General features: G+C 46.0%; 1 protein-coding gene across 10 annotated transcripts in view; it reads left to right on the top strand.

The window, feature by feature from the left end:
- Positions 1-412: 412 nt before the first annotated feature.
- LOC311010763 (nuclear factor 1 X-type-like) overlaps positions 413-25,185 on the top strand; it is a gene marked incomplete at its 3' end in the record, with an annotated part of 109,972 nt that continues 85,199 nt past the window's right edge. For 2 of the 10 annotated variants that reach the window (XM_084005380.1, XM_084005378.1), the window contains exons 1-2: positions 422-1,325; positions 8,745-8,828. In XM_084005380.1, coding sequence (XP_083861506.1) covers positions 1,323-1,325; positions 8,745-8,828 — 87 coding nt within the window. In that variant the 5' untranslated portion in view covers positions 422-1,322. Of the gene's footprint in view, positions 1,326-8,744; positions 8,829-12,734; positions 12,894-25,185 lie in introns of those variants that run through there. The other 8 variants (XM_084005377.1, XM_084005371.1, XM_084005381.1 and 5 more) reach the window with 8 other exon arrangements.

Raw genomic sequence — 25,185 nt, 5'->3', positions numbered from 1 at the left:
TCGGCTCGTGCCCACTGCGGGGCCAATCTTGGAGCCTCTCGTACACGCAGGCCGGTAGGTCGGAGCCAGTGCAGCCCTAATCCCCGCCGTCCGTGATTTAGCCCCTGGTCCTCCTAATTCTCCCAAAGCCCCAGCTGCTCCCCTGGCCGCAGCGCTCTCTCCGCGACAGACTGCACACCGCTCGCTTTATTAATAATGTACCTAATAATTCAGCAGCTCGACGCTGCCCCCCGCCTTCGCTGTAAACAACTGCCCTAATTCCCCGTCTATTATTTGTGTGTGTAAACAGGACGCACGCTGCTGAGGTGAGCTATTTAGTGTCTGGTATTTTTTTAGGGGGGGGGGGGGGGTGTTGAGGGAGGGAAGTGTCAGCTATCTGCCGTCGCCGCCGAGCGCACGGAGAGCTTCCATTTTACGCGCCGAGGCATCCAGAGTCGAAGCCCGGACCGACGACGTGTCGCCTGTGGAGGCATTCTGCTGTCTGTCTGTCGGCGAGGCGGCGGAGCGATCTGAGGAAGCGCGACGCGAGCTGCTCTTTCATCTCGTCAGCTCTGAGGAGGAGGAGGAGGCGGCGGCGAGGGACCAGGGGTGTCCCCCCGTTTTTTTGTGTGTATGTGTAACACCGCGCGTGTGTTTGTGTGTGTGCGTGTTTGCAACAAGAGAGAGAGAGAGTGAGAGAGAGAGGGGGGAGAGAGAGAGAGCGAGAGAGAGAGAGAGAGAGAGAGATACGAGGGTAAAACAGATCGGACGCGCGGCGCGGGAGACAGCCGCTTTTTGGACGCGTTTTAGAGACAAGCTGCCCGACCGCAAAGGCTGCACACAGAGAAAAACAATATAAACAAAACTTACTCTGTATCACTTCTCCCGTCCATTCATTTTTCTAAAAAAAAAAAAAAAAAAAATCGTGTTATTCATATTATTTTCGGGGGAGTGTTTTTGAGCGTCTCCCGATCTGCTGGACAAGTTTGGCGGCTGAAGGACGCACCTCGGGACTTTGCCGCAGACGTCTCCCCGCTTCCCGCTGCTGGACATGGGCGCATCTGAGGCCAAACTGCGCTAGACGGACGGCGCGGAGCTTCTGTCCTCTTTTCCTCCTATCTCTCGCACAGTGGACCCACTTTTCAAAGAGCGTGTTTTTTTCTATCTGGGCCTAAGGCCGACTTGTTTAAAGGTCCTTTTTTCCCTTTTTTTTTGCTTCCGGCAACAGCGAAGAGACCAAGTCGTCCTCCCTCAGCCCGCACTCCCTCTCTCACTTTTTTGGAAGCTGAACTTTTAAAGGAAAATGGGGCATTGAGAGGGTTGGCAGATCTCCCCACGCTATAATGGTACGTGCTGTGTAACTCAATAGTTGCCCCTCTGTCTGGCTCTATAGGGTAAAGTCTATAGGACTGAGCAGAAACCAAACATTGCTTGTGTTTAACCGAATCCCTGCAGTTAGTTTAAGGCTTTTAATTCCTTTGTAGAAGATCAGCACTTTGTTGGACGCGCGGAGTGAAATCTGGCGGCGGAGCGCGAGGCCACCTGTGTGTGTGTTTGTGTGTGTGTGTGTTTGTGTGTGTGTGTGTGTGTGTGAGTGATAGTGAGAGAGAGAGAGAGAGAGAGAGAGAGAGAGAGCGTGTGTGTGTGTGTGTCATGTGTATTGTCACCACTCTTGCCTGCAATTTTTGCCAATTATGAAGCATCTAACTTAACAATGATTAACCGCATTTTGACAAACACAAAATTAAATATGCTAATTGTTCTATATAAAGCGCACAACCGCACCGACGTATCTCAATGCAGCTGTATATTTTTGAAAGTCTCGCTTTTTTAAGGGTGGACCTAACTTTTCTAGCTCATCCTTTTTGTGAAACGTCCCTCAAAGACACACTAACGTTGTCACAATTAGCCTGGATGTCTGCTATTATAAGAGCTTTTTTATTCGCCCCGTTAATGCAAAGTGGTGCAGCCTCGCTTGACGCTGCGCAGGTTGGACTGTTTGCAGAGGCGTTTGAGTGGTAAATAAGACCGACAAAGTGGAGGCAGCTCACATCAAACAGAATAAAACACACATGCAACCGCAGACTGTGGAGATCTGAAAGCCCAGCACAGTGTGTGTTCTGTGGTCATTTTTATTATTATTATTATTATTATTATTATTATTATTATTATTATTATTATTATTATTATTATTGTGGTATTCTGAAAGCATCCTTTAGGATAAATCCGTGCGTCTCAGCGTTGCTGCACCGTTCTCCACCTGACACCCGGACGGTGTCTTTGCTGTGTGAGGCGGCTGCTGTTTTTTTTTTTTTTTTTTTTTTTTTCCCTTAAATTTTATCAATGGGCACATCATTTGCGTAGTCGATGACACTTTACAGCGACTACAGGGGGTGGGGAGGTGAGGAGGCACACAGAGCATCTTTGTGCCCGGGAACAAGTGGAAATGAACAAAAGCATTTCATGTTGATCGGAACATCAGAAGGGAGCCTCTCTGGTCGGATTTAATTATCATTATTATTTATTTTAACCCTGCAGCATTTATAAGACACATATTGTATACATATTGCATCCCACTATCTGTTCAGAAACGGTTTTTAATGCAGTTTTTCTTCCTTCCATCAGATGATGGTCATTTTAGGGATTCCTCAACACCAAAAAGTCCCTGTCGTGTTGCAGTTCATAGCTTTTGAATTATAATTACCTCAAATTATATTTACAATTGCCTAAAATTGTGACCTACGTCATAATTGACCATTATCAACCCAAGAGGTTGCTGTTTAAGTGCTGTGCAATATAACATAGCTCACAGGTTTGATCTGCGGAGCTTCTGGTTCAACAAATAGTAATGTTAAATAAAATACTCTGAGGCAATGAAGGGATGTCTTCTGTAGAAATGTAGAAACACTTTAGAAGGGAACAATACAGTATGCGCATGTCATTTTTTAAATACTTTTTTTTAGCAGTACAATATTCCTACTATTTCCCAATAATGTGGCTCTTTAAAAACACTTGACTAAGCAGGTATTAATACTATTATAGCAGGTTTGAGGTCAAAACTTCCTGTTTCAGAAATAAAAGGGCATAGAATTGTTTATGTAGACTGAAATACTATCTGGATTAACTTTGAAACAGCAATGCATTTGTCTCTCTAGTAAAATAATAATAAGCACAACACACATAAGTCGTCAGCAGAGATACAGCTTTGAATGAAAAGTCCTGGCGTGAGGATATTTTCTGCCGTTTGTTCACTTTATTGGTTGTGTGTTGGATGACGAAAACTTGTTCTATGTGCTAGAGATTTTTTTTTTTTTTTTTGACATATCCTGAACACCGGATCTTAAATCCAGACTGGAGGGGATGTTAACTGCCATCAACGATACGTTTTCATTCAGTCGGCCTCATCGGCCAACTTTACAGGAGCAGCCTGATTTCTGTCCCCCAGATGAATGTGAATGCATATTTCCACATGTCTTAAATGTCAATTGTAAGAATAACAACTTTATTATGGGGTCGCCTGCCAAAAAAGGTTGTAACAGCCGGTCATGCACGGCAGCACAGGCCTCGAGCGCCTTAAAATGTCACACCTCAGACCACGTGTGTGATCCACAGGATGTCGGCTGACCGGTTGTCCTTGTTAAGGTGCTCTAAACATCAGACAATGGCTCATAAGTGGCAGCAATATTCTAATCCTCACTTTGTTTTGATTGTGGGCCTGTAATTCCACAGTTGGTTGCATTGCGGTTGTTGCAGAGAAAAACCTGCCAACCACAGAACCTGTCAGTCAAATCAAAGCCAAGCCTATTATAGGTGCCAAGCTGGGAGGTGGGCGTGAACCGTACCATGTTATTAAATGCATTTTTTTCAGAGTATCATTTCAGTTGAGTTGGAAGTGGGTGAGACATTTGAAAGGAGTTCAACACGTTGCCTTATTGAGTCATGCCGAGTGTGTGTGTGTGTGTGTGTGTGTGTTTTGTAATGTAACTCTATGCTTCCTGGTCTTTGCGGTAAACTCCGCTGTATTAGAACCATAACCACAAGAAAATCTCCCCACGGATCAGTCCTTGTGTGACACAAAGGGCCGATTGTACCAGCCCAAACCTCATTGTTAAATGCACATAGCGGGTGCGCCGAGGCCCTTAACTCGGTGTGGTTCGCCCATTAAAAAGAAGTATGAAAAAGGATCCCGTGTAGGAAAAGGCTTACCAGTGGCGTTGGGTTACCTGTATTGTGCCGGGGTGGCGAGTGGTGGGCGCAGTGTGGCAGCGAAATGTTGCAGCCCGGCGAGTTCAGTGTTACAACTGGCATGGTGTTTATCTGGAGGCCAGCTTGTCGAGCAAGATCAGTAGCTGACAGGCGAGGTGCCAGGCCAAGTCAATTTTTGGGGTGTGTCACTATGTGCGCTCTGTTCAAACTTGTTTTACCGTAACCGTTTTGGTGAATGTTTTTTTTGTTTACTCCTAGTTTGAACAGCTATTGTTTAGGCTTTCATAGTTGATATCTATTACTCAGGCATTTAAAAGCTTTAACCTCACCCAGCTGATTTGCATAGAAGCACATTCGAGTCGAATCCCCACACACGCACACAAAGACTGAACTTCCGGCATAAGTCGAATGCTCTTCTTGCCTCCTGAAAGAATCATATGCTCCTGCCTCCTGCAGTCAGACCTCCCGAACAGACACACTGTGTGCCTCATGCCTCATCCAGAATCCCACTGTTTACTATTGTGTAAAACACAACTGCACAATTAATGCAATCTTCAGCGCTGCATCTTGGCTGTACTTCTGACCCAACAAAGAAACCTTCAGGACCCACAAGTGGAGTGAAATAATTAGCCCCCACTCTGCTCAGGCATCCACCCATCCTTCTTTTTTTAATGCAGCCCCTCAGTTTCCCATCTTGCTTCTAACTCCTCCCCCCCCCCCCCCCCTCCCCCCTGAGATGGCTATGTGGAAAAATAAAATAATAAAAAAAATCATATTTTTCCAACATTTCTCCCCGAGGTAGCTTTGGCAGGGACTCACACGGCGGCCATTTCTGCCTTTCATATACCCCTCACACACCGTGGAACAGATCGCCGTTGAGGCCCGCCGTCTTTGAAGTGGTTGCCATCTCACGCAGGTTGGCCTGGACTCTCTTCTCCCTCTCCTCCCCCCCCTCCCATTCTCATCCTGTGTCTTAAAACTTGGCAGTGTTATTTTTCAGCCACCAAATCATGATGATAAGACACAATGGCGGTGATAATAATTATGAGTTTGTAAAAGATGGACTGACAGTGCCGATAGTGCTTGCATTTGACGATTGTGCGGCAGCCAGAATAATAAAGCTAAGAAAAGGCTGCACCAGGTGTGTGAGCCGGGTAGGTTTAGTGTGTGAGCCTCTCCGTGTGTGTGTGCGTTGTGTGCATTATGTGTGTGTGTGTAGCTGCAAATGTGAGCTGCAGAAAGACAGAGAGGAGGATCATTGATATGTTGCCATTCATGTGCTTTAAAACGGAGCCATCTGAGAACAAATTCCACCATCAGGGCCTTTCATACAGAAAGGCTCTGTGGAGGTGTGTGTGTGTGCGCGAGCAAGCACGCGAGTGTGCGCGCAGGTTTTCGGAGATCTCACCTCCAAAGAATTTGGCCATATGGTCGTCAACACATATACCCAGAAAGAGGGAGAGAGAGAGCCAAGGAAGGGCTGTGTGAGATGGCGAGGGAGGAAGTGAAAGAGAAGTGTCTTCTTTTGTCAGCGGAGGCAGCAGGAAAGGCAGTTTAAAACAGATCCTCTACCCCTACCTTAGATCAGATGGCTCAGACAAAAAAAAATCGCATCCCCTACTCCACATATTTGTGGAGTGGGAAAATCTGTCTCAATTAACACATTTGCATTGGGTGATGATGGACTCCAAATAGGTCACTGACTCAATCTCCCGCCTCCGAATCTTCCCTCTAAAATGTTAATTAAGGAGGGCTTTGAGATTTTTGCGCTCAGGGCTGGCCATATGGGCCGGGCATATGCTCTATATATATAGTACAATATATAATTCATACACTGCTGCAGGAGAGAGGGTTTGAGGGCCTGGATTTTTTTTTGGGGGGGGGGGTTACTACAAAGGGAGTCAGTATGTTCTGGCCTCCCCAGTGGCAGGTACAGAGCTTAGCCCATTCATTAGCTTCATGTTATTCACTGTTGCACAATGGGATTGAGGTTCATCAACACCTGTTTCATTGGCTGACGACATAAAGAGGACATTTAAATTCCTCTTTGTTGCTTAGTTAATATGAAATGAGAGCAAATTATCTATTGTTGGAGACTCCAGTTGCTTTTTGTGTGTGTGTGTGTGTGTGTGTGTGTGTGTGTGTGTGTGTGTGTGTGTGTGTGTGGGTGGGTGTGTGTGTGTGGGTGTGTGTGTGTGTACGTGTGTGAGTCAAGTTAAAGGATGAGTAATATCTGTGTGTACAAGGATATTCTCAAATAGTCAGTATGTTGAACCAGTTCTCCCAGAGCCATCCTGCCAGACACCCCATTCACCCAGCAGAATGAGACGGTGGCAGCCAATGAAAACGGTTCTTTCCCACCCACAGCTTTTTTTGGGGGGGGTGCAGGGGGTGGGGGGGTAGGGGGTCTGGCTCAGCCAGTCAGAGGAGGTCTTCCTAGTGCACCTGACCTTGTTTCTGGCCAGGCACAGCCAATCACAGAGCCTCCAGCACACCTGATGCATTGTGGTCTGCTTAGTTGCCCCCCCCCCAACACACACAGGTGCCAGGCCATTATTCAGAGCACTGGCCAATCCGATGCATCGTCTCATTATCAGACACGTGGTCTGGCAGGGGTTGCATTTTATATCTTGTGTGTGTCAGCATACATGTGTACGTGTGCATCGGAGGAACTCTGCTACCCCATACCCATAATGCTTTGCAGTCTTATCAGCAGGCTTCTCTCTCTCTCTCTCTCTCTCTCTCTCTCTCTCTCTCTCTCTCTCTCTCTCTCTCACACACACACACACTCTCACACACACTCCGTTCCTGGCTTCATCCTCTTCTCGAGACTCAACAATGGGCACTGTGTTGCCCCCTTAAGGAGCTGGAGGCCTCGGCTATAAAAAGAGACTAAAAAAAAAAAACATGTTTATGGACTAATAAAGATGATTAGAAATCGCACAATTGCAGAAAAATGGAGGGTTTGCGAGTGCAGATTATCTGTAATAAAAAGCGGAGGGGAGAGACGGGGGAGAGAGGGAGAAAGCGAGTTCGCTGTACAGACCTCTCATTGCGAAGGATATGAATAGCCTTTGTTTTCACCACAACTCAGGGCTGTGTGGTCTGCCAATGTCTGGCTCTTATTATGGGGTTTGTGTCTGCATAAGTGGCATGCACGTGTGCATTGGAGTGTGTGCGTCGCTCTGCGTTTGTGTGCAAGGCCGGCAGCACATGGGCGTGGAAAACAAAAAATGCATGTATACGTGCAGGTGATTATATTTTCAGGAGGGTGTGTGTGCATTTAAATGTTTCCACACACCAGATACACTGTTTTCCCTCTGCTCCTGTTCAGTTAAATAAATGTGGCATGGGGTCTCTGGCTGGCACAAATGCGTGTGCACGTTTTTTTTTTTTTTTTCATCCGTTAAAGTTGTGAAATGAAATAGGATTTCACAGAACGGCACAGCGGCTGTGGGATTTGGGCTCCCTTCAGCTAAGAAGAGTGGGATAGGTTGATCCAATCAACGGCAGAACTGCAAAGAAGAGAGCCCATTTCACAGCTCCGGGCCCTGCCAGAACCCTGCCTGCCTGCCTGCTTGACTTAGAATACAAATGAAGCTCCCTGAATGCACACTTATGCACACACACATGCGTGCACGCACGCTGGTACTTACAGACAGTCTGGCTGGGGATGTATAGTGCACGAGTTGTTAGCAGGCGCTGTGCTCTCTCTGGAGAAATGACACCAGCAGGGGTTATAAGGCTGTGTCATATACCACAGGTGGATTTTAGGATTGTCTCCACGTTTGGTCCTGGTGGTGTCAGGACATCATTGGTCACATGGATTTAATAAGTTCTCAGAACTTTTTAAACTGCATTATTTCTTCAGGCCAGTATAGCTTAAAGAAATATAAATGTATATATTTATTCCCCTCTTACCTGACACTCTAATTTATCATTCTAGGTTGTTTTGGCCTTCTCACCAATATAATGGCACTGTGTGGTGCTCAAAGCACCATCCCAAAGGTCATCTACAGACCTTGTTGTGAGCAGTTTCATGTATAGGGACTATTTCTTCTCAACCACAAGTCCGACTGCTATCTAGTCCCATTATATTTGAGATAAGACGATCTCTCCAAAACTGTCCCTTCAAGTGTTAGTATAATATAGTATAAGTCCAATTATTTAAATGTTGTAATATACACTGTTTCCCAGACATTTAGAATATGATCAATTGTTTTCAGACACAATCCTCTGTTTATTCCTATTTAAATGCATCATGAATCACTTTTGACCAGGTTCAATGATTACATTACCCAGGTGAAAATGTATTCATGCATAACATTTGTTTGGCGCTATAGAATGGGACATTTTCAAATGATTCCTTTATGGGTGACCCTATATTATGTTGCAATTTATTTCTTCTTACTGGAAAAGCAGCAGGTACAAGCAGCCACCAAATTTGCAAATGATTGAAATTCAGGTGTCTTGGTGCCAAAAACGGTTCGGACAGCAAAGTCACTGTACTACTAAAATGATGAACGTTTACGTCAATAACCTTCTGTTTTTGTTTTTAGGCTACTGACACCTACCTGGTGAACGACGATCCTGCTAGAGGCCCAGGGATGCCTGAATGTTTCCTTGTGTCTGATACATATAGGGTAAATACACACACACACACACACAAACACACACACACACACACACACACACACACACACACATATTGCAAGCTCTCTGCATCTGTCCTTTTCATGTTGATGTCCCAAGATTTATTTCCTGGACCAGTCCATGTCTTTTTTCCCCCGTTATAACGATCGACCACAGCTGGGAGGAGGACGGCGCGTTCACAGTACAAAAGACTCATCAGAACATTGTTGCAGCATCATTATTGCAGTCAGACGTCGCCGCAGCAATGTTTACCACAATGTCATGTTCATTCTTCAGATCTTGAATTGGAGGCTCTGGGGTTAATGTGTCGAGGAAATACATACTCACACACACACACACACACATTTTTTGAGTGTTGATATTCTGCCCGTTTGCATGCTCATATTTATCCACTTCCTGTAAAATCTCCCGCATGTCATCATGAACGTCCTGAACTCATGGGTCGACTGTGCTGACGTGTGGCGACAGTGTGCCCTGTGAAAACACTACATTTCCTCAAAATCTCAACCTTTCTGACAGGCAGGCTGTTTTTTTTTTGTTTCTTTTTTTCCACGCAATTTAATTCATGCTTTGCAGTAGTTTGGCTTTGTTGCAGAGACATGCCAGCAGCAGAGAGCAAAATACATTTGTGTGGGACATGTCATTTTCATATATATATATATATAAATATGTATATATAAACAGCACACCCTCTTTAAGGTCGAGTTTACAGGCGACTATTTGATTCCACAAGATTTTATCTGACATGTTGAATTTACCGCTTAAATTAAGAAAATGATGACATCAGACTAGAAAAAATAAATCTGTACGTTTCCTTCCTGTTGAATACAAACACAGCAGAGACGGCGTAATCCGAACCGGTCGGCGTAAAATGTATATGCAGCTATTGCATACAGTCAACACATAAAAAGCAGCAGGCGTAACACATTGCTACATGCACACACACACACACACTCGGATGGCAAACAGATCCAAAGAGTCTCTGGGATCCTCGCTGTGTATGATATGCTTGTTAGCCATAACGGCAAGTCTTTCTGACTGCATATGCCTGTATGCATTTGACTGGCGTGCTCCCTCCCCGAGCACACATAAACAGCTTACTCAAACAATATTTACACTGTACGCCGTAGTAAACGGTACAGTTGCACACATTTTTCCTTTCACATATTTCCTGCCTTTTTGAAAGGCCGCCTCAACCACCTGTCTCACACATTTAGCATGCTAATAGCGGTATCAGTATGCTACATCACTTTCAATATTTAATGGCCTAGCCACAGGCGATGGTAAACAGCGAGCATGTATGGGCAGTGCCGTGTGTCAATGGGACACCACAACATGCTAACTTTAGACGCACCATATGTTTTTCTCTTTTGCTTTTTAATGGCAAACATAGTCTCCGAAACCACAAGGGCTCTGCACGCTCGAGGGGCTTTCATAGGTGATGGTCGGAGGACTGTTTGATCACGGGCAGAGAGAGGGAGAGTGAGAGTGTTTGGAAGGAAAACTCGGGCGTCAGTGTTTTGTAACTCCTGCGGTTGCTATAGTTTGTTGGTTACAGCCAAGTTGCCTGCGTTGAATACCGAGATGGATGGCTCGGCCCAGACTGCAGCCAGAGACAAAGACGGCCAGTAAAGTCAGGCTGCAACGAAAAGGGACAGTGTGTGATTGAGACGGCTCAAAGAGAGAGGGAACAGCGAAAGATTATAAGATTGGAAAAAAAAGAGGAAAAAAGGTCACTAAAAAGAACCGCTGAGAAATAGAAAAAGAAAGGGGGGTTGGTGGACAGAAAGAGAAAGAAAAGCGAGGGAGCACACAAAGGCTTTGGGGTTTGGGCCTGTGCCGCGGTGGGGTGTGGTTTGGAAGGAGGAGAGACTACGGGAAAGGAACGGACTACACCTCAATATGCTTCACTTTCATGCACTTTTTATTTCGTATTTTTCTCAATCTAATTCTCTTTCTGGTCGCTTTCTGCCAGCGTATCTTTGACCACAAGACATTTGTGGTTTTGTGTGTACATGTGTGTGTGTGTGTGTGTGTGCGTGTGCATCGTACATTATATGCATGTGTGTCTGTGGTGCGAGTGTCTAAGTATCCTACATAGGCTGAGGTCTCGTAAAGCTGCACAGCTTCATATCCCCCTGAAAAACTTGGCATTCGAACGCGGGGGTGACTTCAACCCCTGAAACCGCACCCTAGCGCGCGCACACACACACACACACACACACACACACACACACACACACACACACACACTTCCAAACACTCTCACTCACTCACATGCACAAGGCAGGGGCTTATGTATAATTGCAGGCACTCTGCCTGCATATATGAGTTTGATTAGGCTGAGGAGCAGGGAGCGGGCAAGGATAAAGCCAAGCCTGATTAGAAACAGAGTGTATCGCTTCCATACAATAGGAGTCACAATGAAACTGGTTTAGACCACTTCATCCAAGTTCAGGTATCTTTTGTCTCCATATGCACATACAGTGTATATGACTTGGCTGGGTTAAAGGGGGGGAGAGAGACAGGAATCCGACATTTATCTCAGCTGAATAAATTACATTATTTGCAACTTTTTGTAATTACTTTGGACATTTTTAATTAATTGAGGTCATTCAGTAAGGTCCCTGGAAATATTAGGAATATTTGAATGCTCCTTCAACTGTACATATAATGCGGTGTTGTTGGTTATCAATTTCAGAGAGGGAGTTTCTCACCCCCAAACTGCGCAGCTATGACCGTACTCAGGCAAAATGAAGCTGGCAGAGCCGGGGCCTCAAATCCAGCCGTCACACCTTGTAAAATGAATTAAACACAAATAATTTGGCCCACATTTCAGCCTGATGTTTGGAGCTGCCTCAGACACACAGCGTTTAATTCACAGTCCAAAAGAATACCCAAGTTAAAACGAGGGCCTCTTCCACTTAAGACACCTGAATTAGTTCACTGTGCGGAAAGCTTTGTGTCCCCCTCTTACGCTGACGGGCTGACAACACACCAGCCAAATCTGAGCTGCAAATTTCAAAATGTTGCCTCTATTTTTGGGGGAATTTGCTTCTGCATTTTCTAAGACAGCAAAGGATATGAAAGTTTAAAATATATATATATTTTTTAAGGAAGTCTCCCTCCTCGATACTCAGTGGTAAAGCTTTTTTATTATTATTTTAAAACAAAACAAAACAATGATTTATAATATCAAGTAAAAAAAATACTTATACACTAATACTTATATACTGGAATATTAAATTGATACCACATGATAATACATATTGTGAACAATAATATATGCATCATAAAGTGCCTGTTAACTCACCACTGAGTAACAAAGACAAACTGAGGCGAAAATGTTGAATAGCTGTTTGAGGTCTATCTATCTATCTGTCCTTCTGTCTGTTGAATCTGACTGTTATTACTTGTCATATCATCACGAGATGAAGCGGCCACATTATGGACGTCCAGCCTGTAATAAAATCAAACCGAATAGATGCAGATGCCACCGCGCAACGGTTCGTCCAGGTGGAAATATTCTAGAAATATTGCAGGCATCCCATAGGAATTTAATAAAGTGCCATAAAAGTCGATGAGGTGGCTGAACTCACCGCGGAGCACCACATGCGCACTATAAAGCCCCCGCAGCGCTGCAGGGACACCGTGTGTCGTGCGATTCGTCTCTGGAGGGGTTTTTTCCCAGCGAAGCGGCTGCTTTTTAAACTAAAAAGAAAAGAAAAAAAAACCCTACGAAGAGTGATTATTTTCAATACAGTTATAGGTTAGTGTCGATACGAAAGAGACGCGAGGAGGCAGAGAGAGAGAGAGGGAGAGAGAGGGAGAGTACGAGAGAAAGAGGGAGGGAGGGAGGGAGAGAGAGAGCAGCAGAAACTTTCCCCTAAAGTTAGTGGAGCTTTCACTGTGAGTGAGGCGGGGTTACAGCCTGGACTGAGCCACAGCGGCTTTGCAATGCGGCACCGCAGCGAACCTCCATCCAACTTTATTATCACCAACTCCAATTTTCATCTCTAGACACAACCATGTACTCCCCTTACTGCTTGACACAGGTATGAGAAAAAAGGCTCAAACGACCGCCGTTTGCCGTGCTTCTTCTTCTTCTTCTACTTGTTCTTCTTCTTCCTCGCTGCTTCCTCTCCCGGTGCGGTGCGCCTCCGCTCTGTTTCTGCTCTGCGCGGCTACAGCCTTGTTGTCCGCCGCGCTGCTGCTGCTTGTCATTTGTTGCGTTTTAAGGACCTTTTTTTTCTCTCTCTCTTCTTCTCCAGCTCTGCTCTCTTTTCCCCGACGGTGTTTAACCTCCCTCTCTCGCGCTCCCTCTCTCCCCCTTTCTTTTTTTAATGGCTCTCCTCCAGCGGGGCTTTCTTGCGCGTCTCATTGCGCATGGTTTGGAGAGAAAATGGCGCTTCTCCCAAATCTATTTTATATAAAACGGAGGTTGGGAGAAAGGGGAAGAAGGGCTCCTGTGCCCTGACAGTTGGCGGCTCATCGCAGCCGCCCCGAGGCATTAACCGGCGTTATCGGTAAACGTGATATGAGCGCGGATCGCGTTTGAATGTAGCTCTGCGAGTTGTGGGACACTTTTATTTTTGAGGGTTTGCGACTTGCGGCTGACTGTTACGGAGGTCCGCCGGTGTTCGGCGCCGGGGGCCTTTAGGGCCACCGTGTAGCTACACATCTATAACGTTTAGTTTATTACACTTCGGTGGCATTGTTTTGAAATTAAACCATTTTTTTTGGGGGGGGGGGGGGGGGTCCCTGACGGCGACAGAGGGGAGTGTGTGTCGTGTGGACAGACCACGCTGCATGGCTGCAGTTTGATTTAATCACAAAATACAGTTTTACTTTTTTTATTATGTTTTTTTTTTTTTTTATCAAAGAAGCGTTAAAGCTATATGTCATTTACCGTAATGGCATTCAATTAAAGACAGCACGGAGTGATCCTCAGTCGCTTTATGTTGTGCGTAATTTCAAAGTGGGTTGGAGTAGCCTAATTGTGTTAGTTTTTCTTGTGCTTGTCTTGAAACAAGATGATAAAATCTACTGTATAATTAAAGCTATACCCTGTGAGCAAGCAGCTCGTGGTTTTGTAATTAAACGCACAATGCTCGACTCCGTTTTGACCTTTGCGGCCTCGTCCCCAGCTCTTATACGCTCCTCTGGCTCCAGACGGGAATCTTTTCATCAGCTCAAAGACAGGAATCACCTTTTACAAATGTTCTACTTATCACTAGACATAATCTTGAAACTGTGGATGCATATGCACAGTGAAAATACGAGGCCTGCTTATCCTCTTAGCAGTTTTGATACTCTTGTGTTACTGTGAGATATTGTGAGATATTGTGAGATATTGCGAGATATTGTGAGATATTGTGAGATCGTGTACTCGCGTCACAGTGAGGATATATTAGTTTGTGTGCTGAAGATGCGTCGTTTTCAATGTGTAAATACATTTGATCTGTTAATAACGTTAACTAACGGCTCACAACAGCAAAGGTCAAGTCACGAATGACCTTTTTTTGTCATTTTCTTGCAGTCATTTTCTTTTTCTTTTTTTTTTTTTTCTGTGTGTGCTGCTCTTGAGTAAATATTTAAAAGCGATAGTTTACCGGTGCAGAGTTTTGGTGCAGCCACTGCAGAGTTAACAGGAGCGCCGGGCTGCAGCTCCAGGCCGCAGCGCCTCCGTTTCCCTCTGCGCCGCAACATTTAACTCCTGCTTCAAAGTCAATTCTGAGTCTCCGTATTTAACCATTAACCTCCTTTTAAAGATCAGCTGCACGTTACCTTTTCGCGTAAGTCAGAAGGCTGCGTGTGTGTCTGAGGTCAAGAGCTTGACTTCTAATTGAAATAAACGTAATCCTCAGACTCGTGCATCATCGTGAATGCGCACGATGAGAATGTTTTGCGTGAAGAAGTCGCATCTGACTGCTGAGCTCCAGAGCTGTAGGTGAGGTGTTCCAGTCAGAGGTCACGGGCCCGCCGCCCTCCTCTTATACGCCGCTTCGCATCGCCCTGCTGTGGGATATGACATAATATTCATATACTCCACTTCATCGTCCCGAGGCGATATTACACCTATAAATATAAATAGATATGTCATGTGATGAAGCACACGATTCCGTTCCGTGGCAAGCTCCGTGGAAAACCTGCAGGATTCCTTCTCCGTGTTATTTCAGGCCATCTGACCGAACCTCGTGTGTTTTTCTCGCATTGAAATAACATCAGCAGTGGTCAAATGCGAAATTATATTACATCTTTTTTTTAATCGTCTTTTTAGCATTAGGCTGCTGCAACAAAGTCAGAAGCCGAGGCTGCATCACAATAATTAACATCACTTAAAGATGATTTTAGTTGTGTCTTTTCCCCCCCAATTTAATTTCTGTTCCTTTTTATTTCCTCGTGCCGTCTGTGAGGGAGGCATCCTCTAATCAATAGTCTGTTTGCTTCGCCCCGTGAAACAAGTCCGACAGCCCTGCTGCATATTTAGCACAGATAATTTTCCAAGCCTGGTGGTATGAGGCAGAGGTCCGCATCGAGTTTCCTCTTTCTTTCCATTAATTAAAATTAATTGGCAGCAGATCCTCTCGCGCGAGCGCCGCATGGACGCGTGCTGCCCATATGCGCGATACATATTGATCCGCTTCGGCTGCTGTTTATTGCTTCTCCCGGTCCCGCTGATGGACATCAAGCACATTTGTTTCGCATTCTCTCACATCTCCTCGAGTATCCGCGTTTGCTTTCTCTCTAAGGCAGCCGGAGAGGTAAACTGCATTTCCCATGAAAACCGCCCGCGCATCCTGCTCGAGGCTGCAAGCGACACCTCACACCTGTAATTTCAGCCCGACTCGATTATCCGCCTTTCATTCGCGTCAGCCGGCTGCCTTTCATGATCCGCGGGACTGTTTGTTGTGTCCACACCCAGACACACACACACACACACGCACACACATACTGGTCGTATTAGGCTCGCGTGCGTTAATGCGCTCCTCGCGCCCGCGTTGCTGTTGTCGTCCATTAAAGACAGTGTTCTTCGATCCAAGCCGCGCAGCCCGAATCGTTCACACATCACAGAGAACACGCACAACTGCTGTAAACAATCTACTATGTATTATTAATGCTGATACAAAAAAAAACTCTGCTGGAATGCGCCTGCTATGGTGACGGACCGAGCAGCCAAAGCGTTTTTTTTATTAACGTGATATTGTATCGCATCCCTGTGACTGATAAACATTTGCATTCAAGTTTGAATGCGGTATTGAAGATCGCGGAGGCGTCGTTAATTAAAACTTTTATGTGATGCGTTTTTTCCTCTTTTTTTTTTTTTGCAAACAATTATTTCTCCAGTTAAGTCCCGCTTATCCAAATGAGGTGTGGGCCGCTAATATAGGCTACAGCGCGTCTCACATACACTGCCAACTTTTGCAAAGCTTTGCTGAAAAACTCCAGAGATGTTTAACACTGTGCGGGAGATCGTTTAACTATTTCCCCCGCACGGATCACACACGCAAAAAAAAAAAAGTTTTATTTGCTCGCTCGATCCTTGCTCATAGTCGCTTCATGTCCAATTATTTGCAGATCTAAAGTGTTTTTTTTGTGTGTGTTTTTTTTTCAAGATTTAGAGATCAAATGAGTCCTTGAAATTCACTCATCCGTGCACATTGGCAAAGCACTTGAAAGCATGCAGTGAAAGCCATACATACTGTAGCCATGCCATATAGCCATAGCAACGGGAATAAAAAACAAGTGCAGATTTTGTAGTCAGTATCTTTGGTGATGGAGATAAAGGCTCTTATCATCTCAACAAAACGGCGTCGGTGCATATGGACGAGCGTGAAGTCTGTGTGGCAATATGTGTAGAGCCCACGCAAGCACTTTGTAGATATTGTCCTAAACACACTTCTTCCTTTGAATTAAAGTCTTACTGAGGCCTAAGTGCACACCAGGCCTTCAGCTGTCCATGTGTGTGAGTGTGCATGCGTACAGTAGGAGTGTGTGTGTGTATGCGTGCGTTTCTTCCTGCTGCCCCGTCTTGGGCCGATGTCTCTCCTACGTCAGCCCTCGGTTCTGGTTTCACTGGGACCGGATGGTGGCGGCCATGGCGCTGGTGTAAGTCGAGGTGGGCCTGCATGATCTGGTGACATACAAAGCCTTGCTGGCATCACTTTGCACCACACACACACACACACACACACACACACACACACACACACACACACACACACACACACACACGCACACACACACACACACACTAATCATGCTCACACAGAGCTAGTTGGTAGGCACAGCACAGGCAGCAGAGAATAGGTTTGCCGTAGTGGACCGTAGGCAGGGTAAGTGGCCTGCCAACGGTGCCAGGGCGACAGGCAGGCAGGCCGGCGGTGGGTTGCAGGCAGAACCCAGGGGTACATTGTGTTCTTTTTACTTATTCATCCTTTCTGCTGGAGGCAGACCAGGTCCACCTTACACTGCTTGGCCCAGAGTGAGAGCTGGTAGGCAGGGACAGAGGGATCCGGCGGAGGAAGGAGTGCAGGGAAGTGGGAAATGGCACAACATGTCCATGTCAGTTAAACATTTTTTTATTACATGGAGAGAGAGGGGGGGGGAAGAAGTGCTTGTTTTTGTGCGAGGGCTGTGTTGACTCTTAAATCAAGTCCATCTCCAAGTTAAACTATTTAAAATCCCATGCTGTGCATCGTGCCTGTCAAGAGTGGGCACAAAGGAAAATAAAGTAAATAGTTTTAGTTTGTAGCGTTTATAAGATTTCGCTCAGGAAGAGCCTGTATCGGGCCCCCGAGCAAAACCCCCCTGAGATGGCTTGCTTTGGACGGTCCTTCCCTGCTGCTGCTGCTGTGTGTGCGTGTGTGTGTGTGTGTTCGTGTGGATGTGTGTGAGTGAATCTGTTTTGGAGGTGAATTAAATCCAGCACTGCTCATCCCTTATCTGTGCAGTCTTCCTGACCGCCCAGAGAAAATGGATTTATCATGCTTAACCAAGGCAGTTGGCACAACAGGGTAATAGGTGGTTGTCCCTTGGATGGATGGGCGTGTGTGTGTGTATCCGATACGTGTGTGTCCGTGTGAATATGTGAAACCCCCCCCACCACCACCACCATCCCCTGCCTCCTAGTGTGGATTAGGTTTAAGCTGATCTATGGCCAGTAGTGACAGGCAGCGCCTATAGCGCTCTTATGTTGGTCTGTGATATAGTTTTGTTTACCGAGCCATACGGCACGTATACACACACACACACACACACTGATGGGCACTCATCGGGAATCAGGCCGAACACTCAACGTATGTTATGTACAGATAGAAGGACATGTGGTGGAGGAGCAGCTGAATCACTTCAGTGTGCCGATACTCAGAGCATCTCTCTCAGTTCGGCCTTTGCCAACTTTTGTCAGGAGAAAGTGGTAAAAAAAAAAAAAAAGAAGCTTTTGTTGTTGCACTGTATAATTTTAAATTTCTGGCAGAATTAGGTGTGATTGCCTGATAATTGCATATCATCCCTGTGCAAGGCTGCTATTATTTTTTCCTCAGCTTTGAGCGTCAATGGTGCAGCGACTAAGCAGTTCACAGTGATTTTGAGGGAAAAGTTTGCCAGCGAGTGATGAGGTGATCAGACGGTGGAAACACGAGTGAGGAACCCGCAAGGAGTCGGGGGATGAGAAGGCACACAAGCCAAAGCGCTGTGTTCTTCTCGCAGCTGCTTGGGACCGACTCCCCCCTCACCTTCATCCCGCTCCTCTTCCTCCACCCCCCTCCACCTCCTCAATTAGCTCCCTTTAAAAGAGGAGTAACGGTTAGTGCGAGATCTGCATTGTTCGAGGATGAGCTTTAGTTGTTCGTGTTGTTGTTGTTTGTCTCTCCCTCTCCCTCCGTCTTCCTCCACCCCCCTCCTCCGTCGCCCGTTGGTGTGTTTTTCGCTCTTTTTGATTTTCTCAGGGGCTTTTTTTGTGGGAGTTACCCCACTGAATGGGACAATGCAGCCTAGCGTGAAATTAAAGCTCTTAGTTAGTTTGGAGTTGCTCAAAAGAGGATTTTACACATGCATGCATTCATACACCCTCCCATACGCTATAGATATAGCTAATTAGAGGAAGTACACCCTATGTTGAGCATCAAGGGCCCAATTAAAAGAGTAGGGGAAACCTCGGCGTGCGAGATCTAGGCCAAATGAGCGCTGTGAATGCATGCCTGTGCCTTCGCGTGTGAACGGTATATCTGCCTTCTTAATCCAGGCGGGAGAATATGGACAAGACTGATATGAGAGACGCAAGTTTCATTAACATATGCGAGTCACGTACGTGGAAAGTAAATCAAGAAAACAGTCAGATTGATCGTCCCGACAGGCGAGCGTCTGATTCAAAACAGATTGAGCTGCTCTTGCCGACTCTTCCAAGTCTCATTTTGGAAGTAGTCTCCAGTGAAATGTCTGTCATGCATGCACATTAGAGTTTTTGTTGTTCACGTCAAAGGCATTTATTTGTGCAATTTCACAGTACAACATTGGAGTCTGATGACTGTTTTGCTTCGTCAAATACGTTTCCATGCTGCTTAAGAATATAACGCACATTTTGAATCAAAACAGCAGACGCAGTAACTTACTGTTACCACGTGTAAAGCTTGACTGACACACTTCCTGTGTCTTTCATTGCGACCAAGGGTTGCCCCCCAAAATTAAAAAAAATATTATTTTACTTGCAGTGCTATTTATTAATCTAGTTTACTTTGGTTGGTGCCATATAGTCCCATTATATTAGAGAGAAGGCAGACATCTCTAAAAACTTGCAGACTCACGCCAAGTTTTGATGTGGGGTGAACTGTCCCTTTAAAGTGTAGCCGATTGAAACACAAAGAGCAGACTGTATTGCCACGACACCCCACTGCATTGAATGACTATAAGGTCATTTATTTTTTGCCTGCCCTGTGTGTGTGTGTGTGAGAGTGTGTGTGAGTGAGAGAGGCGGAGGCAGACCAATATAGAGCAGCAGCAGCAGCAGCCTGAGTGATAAACCAATGATAGCTGAAATATCCACCAGAGCTCATAAATGTATATGATACGTGACATGAAAGCACCAACAATCCCTCCTCGCGACATTATCGAGTAACACACACTCGCATGCTTGTGTTCGCCCTGTTTTCCTCCGTGTAACTGCTGGTCATGGAGGCCTGCAGTCCCGGCTAGGTAGCCAGTGAATCCAGCGAGTGAGTCAGACTTTGTGGAACACAGTGTGCTGCTCTCTGATCCTCTCTCTCTCTCTGATCCTCTCTCTCTCTCTCCCTCCCTCCCGTTGCGAGCGCTGGCAGCTCGCCAGGGGTGGAAAAATCTATAAGCCATTGCGTAATATACCATATCTTTACCTTGGTTGAACCCTGCGCAAGATCCACAGCTGTGTGAGCGCACGAGCACGTAAATGAGTGTGTTCATGCCTCTTTGTGTGTGTGGGACAGGACAGTCAGACAGACAGACAGAAAAAGAGTGAGAGGACACACACACACACACACACACAGTGAGTGGCTTCTTTGTGGCTCATTTCCAATGTGCACCCTCATATAAACAGTATCACACCACTTTGATCAAATGCTGCTGGCAAAATATTTTCCTAAGTAGACGGAGCATGGCGTTTCGATCACTTTCTGGAGCGTTTCGCCAAGAGGAAAGTAAGCTGAGGCCATATAAAATGTATCTGTTTTAGAGGCGGGCAGTGTTTAAAAATAGAAATCAAATTAACTTCATGTTTTGCTTTAATGACATATAAACGCTATGGCAACGCCACCATGCCTCCGAAGCCAGTGGCATAAGTGATATTCACTACTGGAGTTTCTTGTTCTCCAGGCGTATCTGTAGAATGGAAACCAATGTAAAAGGGCCGCAGGGCTGAGTCGCTACCGGGACTTCTCTTTTTCTTTTTTCCCTCCGTCGTTTGGATGCCTTTGGCTCCTGCGTTTGGCTCCTGTGTTCGTGCATGCTCGGGCCGCCGTCTGCACCTGAAGCTACCTCGGGAGCTGTGAGTGTTCGAGCTCCCGAGGGAAGGAGTGTAATGTTTTTATTGGACACCTTTTTATAGCGAGCCTTAGTCACTGTCTTTTCCGACCTTTTCTGGCGAGCATTCTGAAGCTCTAAGCTCGTGGGTGTCATCTCGTCACGCTCTCATCTCATCCGGAGCACACAGTATGTCGAGCAGCACTTCGCCTCGCGAAAAAACAAAAGTCCATAAAGACAATAACAAGCTGCTCACAGTGTGCGGACCCTTGTGTGATCATTTAAATGAGATGAAATGCCAAACACTGTCTAATCAGTTCTCATCTTCACTAATATGATCCAGTCGGCCAGTGATATTGGCCATCCAGATATCACATGCTTGGACGGATTTGTTTTTGATGGTGGTGATTATTATTAAATGGTCTGTAATGACTACTGATAATCCCCATATGCAGCCAGGCACCCTGGATTTGCTCAGAGGCATTTGTTTGTTAATGCACCAGTGAAACCCAAAATACATACAGATGTGTGTGGGACCAAACCGCAAACTCAATTGAGATCCCTGCCATTGTTTTTTAGTGCATGCTCATGCTTAATTTCTACCGGCTTACTCGTGGAAATTTCTCAACAAATGTGCAATTTTTCAGCACATTCATACCCCCCCCCCCCCGATTGATTTACTTTCCTCCCCCACAGCTATGGTGTAAAGGGTCAAACTGTGTTAGTGTGGTGATGGTGGTTTGGGCTGGGGAGCTGCATGAGGGAGGTGAAGCTTCAGTAAAAATTTGGGTGGCAGAGGGATACAGCATCATTTTTCACCTCATGTATTGCAATATGCATTTGTGTGTGTGTGTGTTGTGTGAACTTGTGCGAGGCTGACTGCTGATATGTTTGTGTTTATTGACTCAAAGAGACGGGCCGCGGTGTACGGGTGGCAGGGGTCCAGGCTTGGGGGAAACGTGTGTGTTTAAAGTACACACAGGCCTAATTATGCTGATTTAAGCATTCTTGCGGTCGTCCCTCTGGCTTGTGGTGAGTTAACTGGCACAGGGGCGTCCAGCAGAGAGAGAGGGAGGGGGGAAGAGGGAGGGTGATGAAGAAGACAAGAAACAGAAAGGGGAGGCTCAATAACGACAATGATTGAAAAAAAATATATAAAAAAGAGGAAAGAGAAAAGATGGTAGTAGGCCGCAGCAAACTAACGACTACACGAAGAAACATGTTGCCCCAGACGCTGGTGAAACTGAGGAAAAACACACACCGCCGTCAAACTTCCCGGCAGGTTTTTTCCCTCCGCACATTGGGGTTAAGAGCGCGCCCGCGCTTCGTATTTATTTTTATATTCAGATGTTATGGATTGCTCCGGGAAACGGCCGTCCCTCTTCCCAGCAAGAGGAATTAATACTGTTTGAACGTTCTCTCCGGAATCTAAAAGGAGGGATTTTGCAATGGAGTTTGGGAGGTTTATAAGTGAAAAACCTGACCACTGCTAAACAAACAAGCCAAGGATGATTAAAAACTGACCCTTGTTTGTTGACTCGCTGCTCTCTCCTGCGGGTCTGTGGGTGTGCACCTGTCTCCTGTCGCTTCGTGCGCATGCATGTACCAGGCAGTTCGCAGTGTCTTGTGAAAGTGGACACCATGAGGGAAAACCCACATGAAAGACAGGGTTTAAACTTAATTATAGAGGCTGCCATACAGGTGAGTCTAACAAAGACGAATGCAGCAGGTCTGATCCACAAACTGACAGCAGCACCCTTGGTCGCAACTTTTTAACGAACTGCAGAGGCCAGCGCGTTAAACTCCAGGCACAGTAAACACGTGGTGAAAGTTGTGAGTGCAAACAATAAGACTCGCTTAGGTTTACGCAACAAAACCACTTAGGTTTAGGAAAAAGGGCTTAAAGGTGCAATAAAGAAGACTCAGAGCTCTCCCTCTGTGTGTGTTGTTATCCGGGCTTCTCTTTGCTCTGTTGACATAGCCGGGCCGGCCGTGCCTGCTCTTAGTGCATGCTGTGCATGTGAGGGTACCCCAGGCTCCCACCCTCCGCTTCCCACACTGCTAGCTCTGTCTGCTCGTTTGTCGCAGTTTGCACTGTTAGCGTTGTTTACTTGTTAACTGGGAGCCACCGACTCAGGCGTCGCCAGTTTCAGAGCCATTGAGAGACGATAAAAATGCTCTCGACTACGCACGAAGCACCTTTAAAATAAGGACGTAAACTAAGTAAGAACGTTAACAGTGTAACACAAGTACCGCAAAGACTAAACCTAAAAACACCGGTTGGGGTCTTTATACTACGTCATCAGACTCCTAGAGCATTTTGTCTTGGCGGCTAATAATGAATTACATTGTAGTTAGTTGAAAGCCCGGTGCGTCTCACACTGACACTAAAGGGTGCCTTGTGTGTCGGTATTTGACGCCCTGGGAATGAGAACAGGATGGAATATTTACACTCATGCGTTGACTATTTGGTTCACATTACACATGCTTTAGTCTTTGTTCCTGTATGTGCTCTCTCGTGTGGGGTTTTTTTTTTTTTTTGAGATGGAAAATAAATAAAAGCCAGCAACTTCTGAGGCAAACTTTTTGGACTACATCACTTGTCTGTGTCCTGGGATTCCCGCACCTCTGCACGATGACTGTTGCCTAAACAAATATCCAAAACACAACATTAACACTAAAGAGCGTATGAAAGGCCCGCGCAGGTTCCCCCTGCGACAGCGGCGAGCAGAGATTGATGAGGTTGGCCAGTGTGTACTCTTCCACACAGGTGATAAAATCCGGCTGGAGAGCCAGGCGGGGCTGCTCAGTGTCTCCGGGTTCATTTGCTGCACCGTATGAGACGGGATCAACCGACACCAACGCTCACATGTGCTCCCATCTGACAATATGCTCTCACTTCCCTTACACTTCATTCCATTTCTTTTTTTCCCTCTCCCTTTCTCCAAACCTCCCTCTCCTCACTCTTGCTTCTTTTTTTTTAACATGCATTCGCTTATCTATGCCTGCTTTTCTCCATCTCACTCTCTCTCCCCATCCCTCGACTCGCCCTACTCTCAATACGTCTTTCACTTCAACCGTCTCGTTCTTCATTTTACCTCATTCTTTCCAGCCCCCTCCGCTACTCCTCTCTTTCGTTCCCTCAGGATGAAGCCACAGTCTTATCTGGGATATGTTGGATTTGGTGAGCTTAAAAGCCACTTTTCTAACTCCCTGTCTGGCTCTCCTGAGAACAGCGCACTATCTAAAACACTTTCACCATTCGCTGGGCTTTGTCCGCTGGAATGCTGCTCATCGAGGCAACATGTTACTCCCCACGGCCTCTTAATGCTAATCCTTTACCTGCCTCTCCATCTTCTAGACTCCCACCCTCCGCTCCCTTCTCCTTTTCTCCCTCTCCCTCCTTTTCTGACAAAAACATGCTTGTATTGGGTTTCTTTGGTGACGTGAAGGAATGCTAATGTATCATAACCATATTACAGTGTTTAAAGGACGCAAATGGTGCCAAGTGCTATCTCGAGAATCAAATCTCTGCACAAGAGCCATTCTTTCCCCTTCAGATTGAATGTCCCCGTTTTGATTTTCCTCTCTGGAAGTATAGAAAGCTGAAAGCCCCTCTAAAATTTGCTGAAACAATGGCGTTGTTGTATTCGATAATGCAATTTCTCCAGGAATTGGAACGCTAGCTTAAATAAAGATGCGGCCAAATCCTATTTTGCATCTGATGTTTTTTTCTTCCTTTTTTTGTTTTGGCCTGCCGAAGAGCTTGACTGTTGCCCGCTACATTTCCCTATGTGGCTCATACGGTCGTCTGTCTCCATGTGAATAAATGAACGTTTGTGTGTTGTGCTCTTACAATTTGATCACCACACTTTAGAAAATGATTGTTTTTAAGCTTTTGAAAGCTGCACTGCTATTTAGAAAACAAGTTGTGTATTCCAATGCTGGAAGAGTGCAACCAAATGATGAGTGTAAATCCATTAGCAATCCCAACAGGAAATGATGAGACCGGGGGCAGGCCCTCTCTGGCGTGTGGCAGGCGAACTGGAGTGAGAGGGATTTGCTGGTTTTATTATTAGGGCCTGTGTGTGTTGTTGATGGAGCGGCTCCATCCGTGTTGACTCACAGAGAGACAGCGGTGATGGCTACACTGAGCAGGGGTGTCAGGCTTGGCTGATGACTCTGACTCCCTAAACAGCACCGCAAAGCCAGTTGTGTGTGTGTGTGTGTGTGTGTGTGTACACATGAGGGGATGTGTAGATCTCTGCATGTGCAGGCCGTACTGCATTTGCATGTGTCTCTACACTGTGTGTGTGTGTGTGTGTGTGTGTCTGTTTCAGTCCTGACGGCCAAGAA

The sequence above is a fragment of the Eutrigla gurnardus genome (assembly GCF_963514095.1).
Source record: "Eutrigla gurnardus genome assembly, chromosome: 3".
In the NCBI taxonomy this organism is placed as follows: Eukaryota; Metazoa; Chordata; class Actinopteri; order Perciformes; family Triglidae; genus Eutrigla; species Eutrigla gurnardus.
Note: the sequence above shows the minus strand (reverse complement) of the source record. Positions and strands in the feature narration are given on the sequence as shown.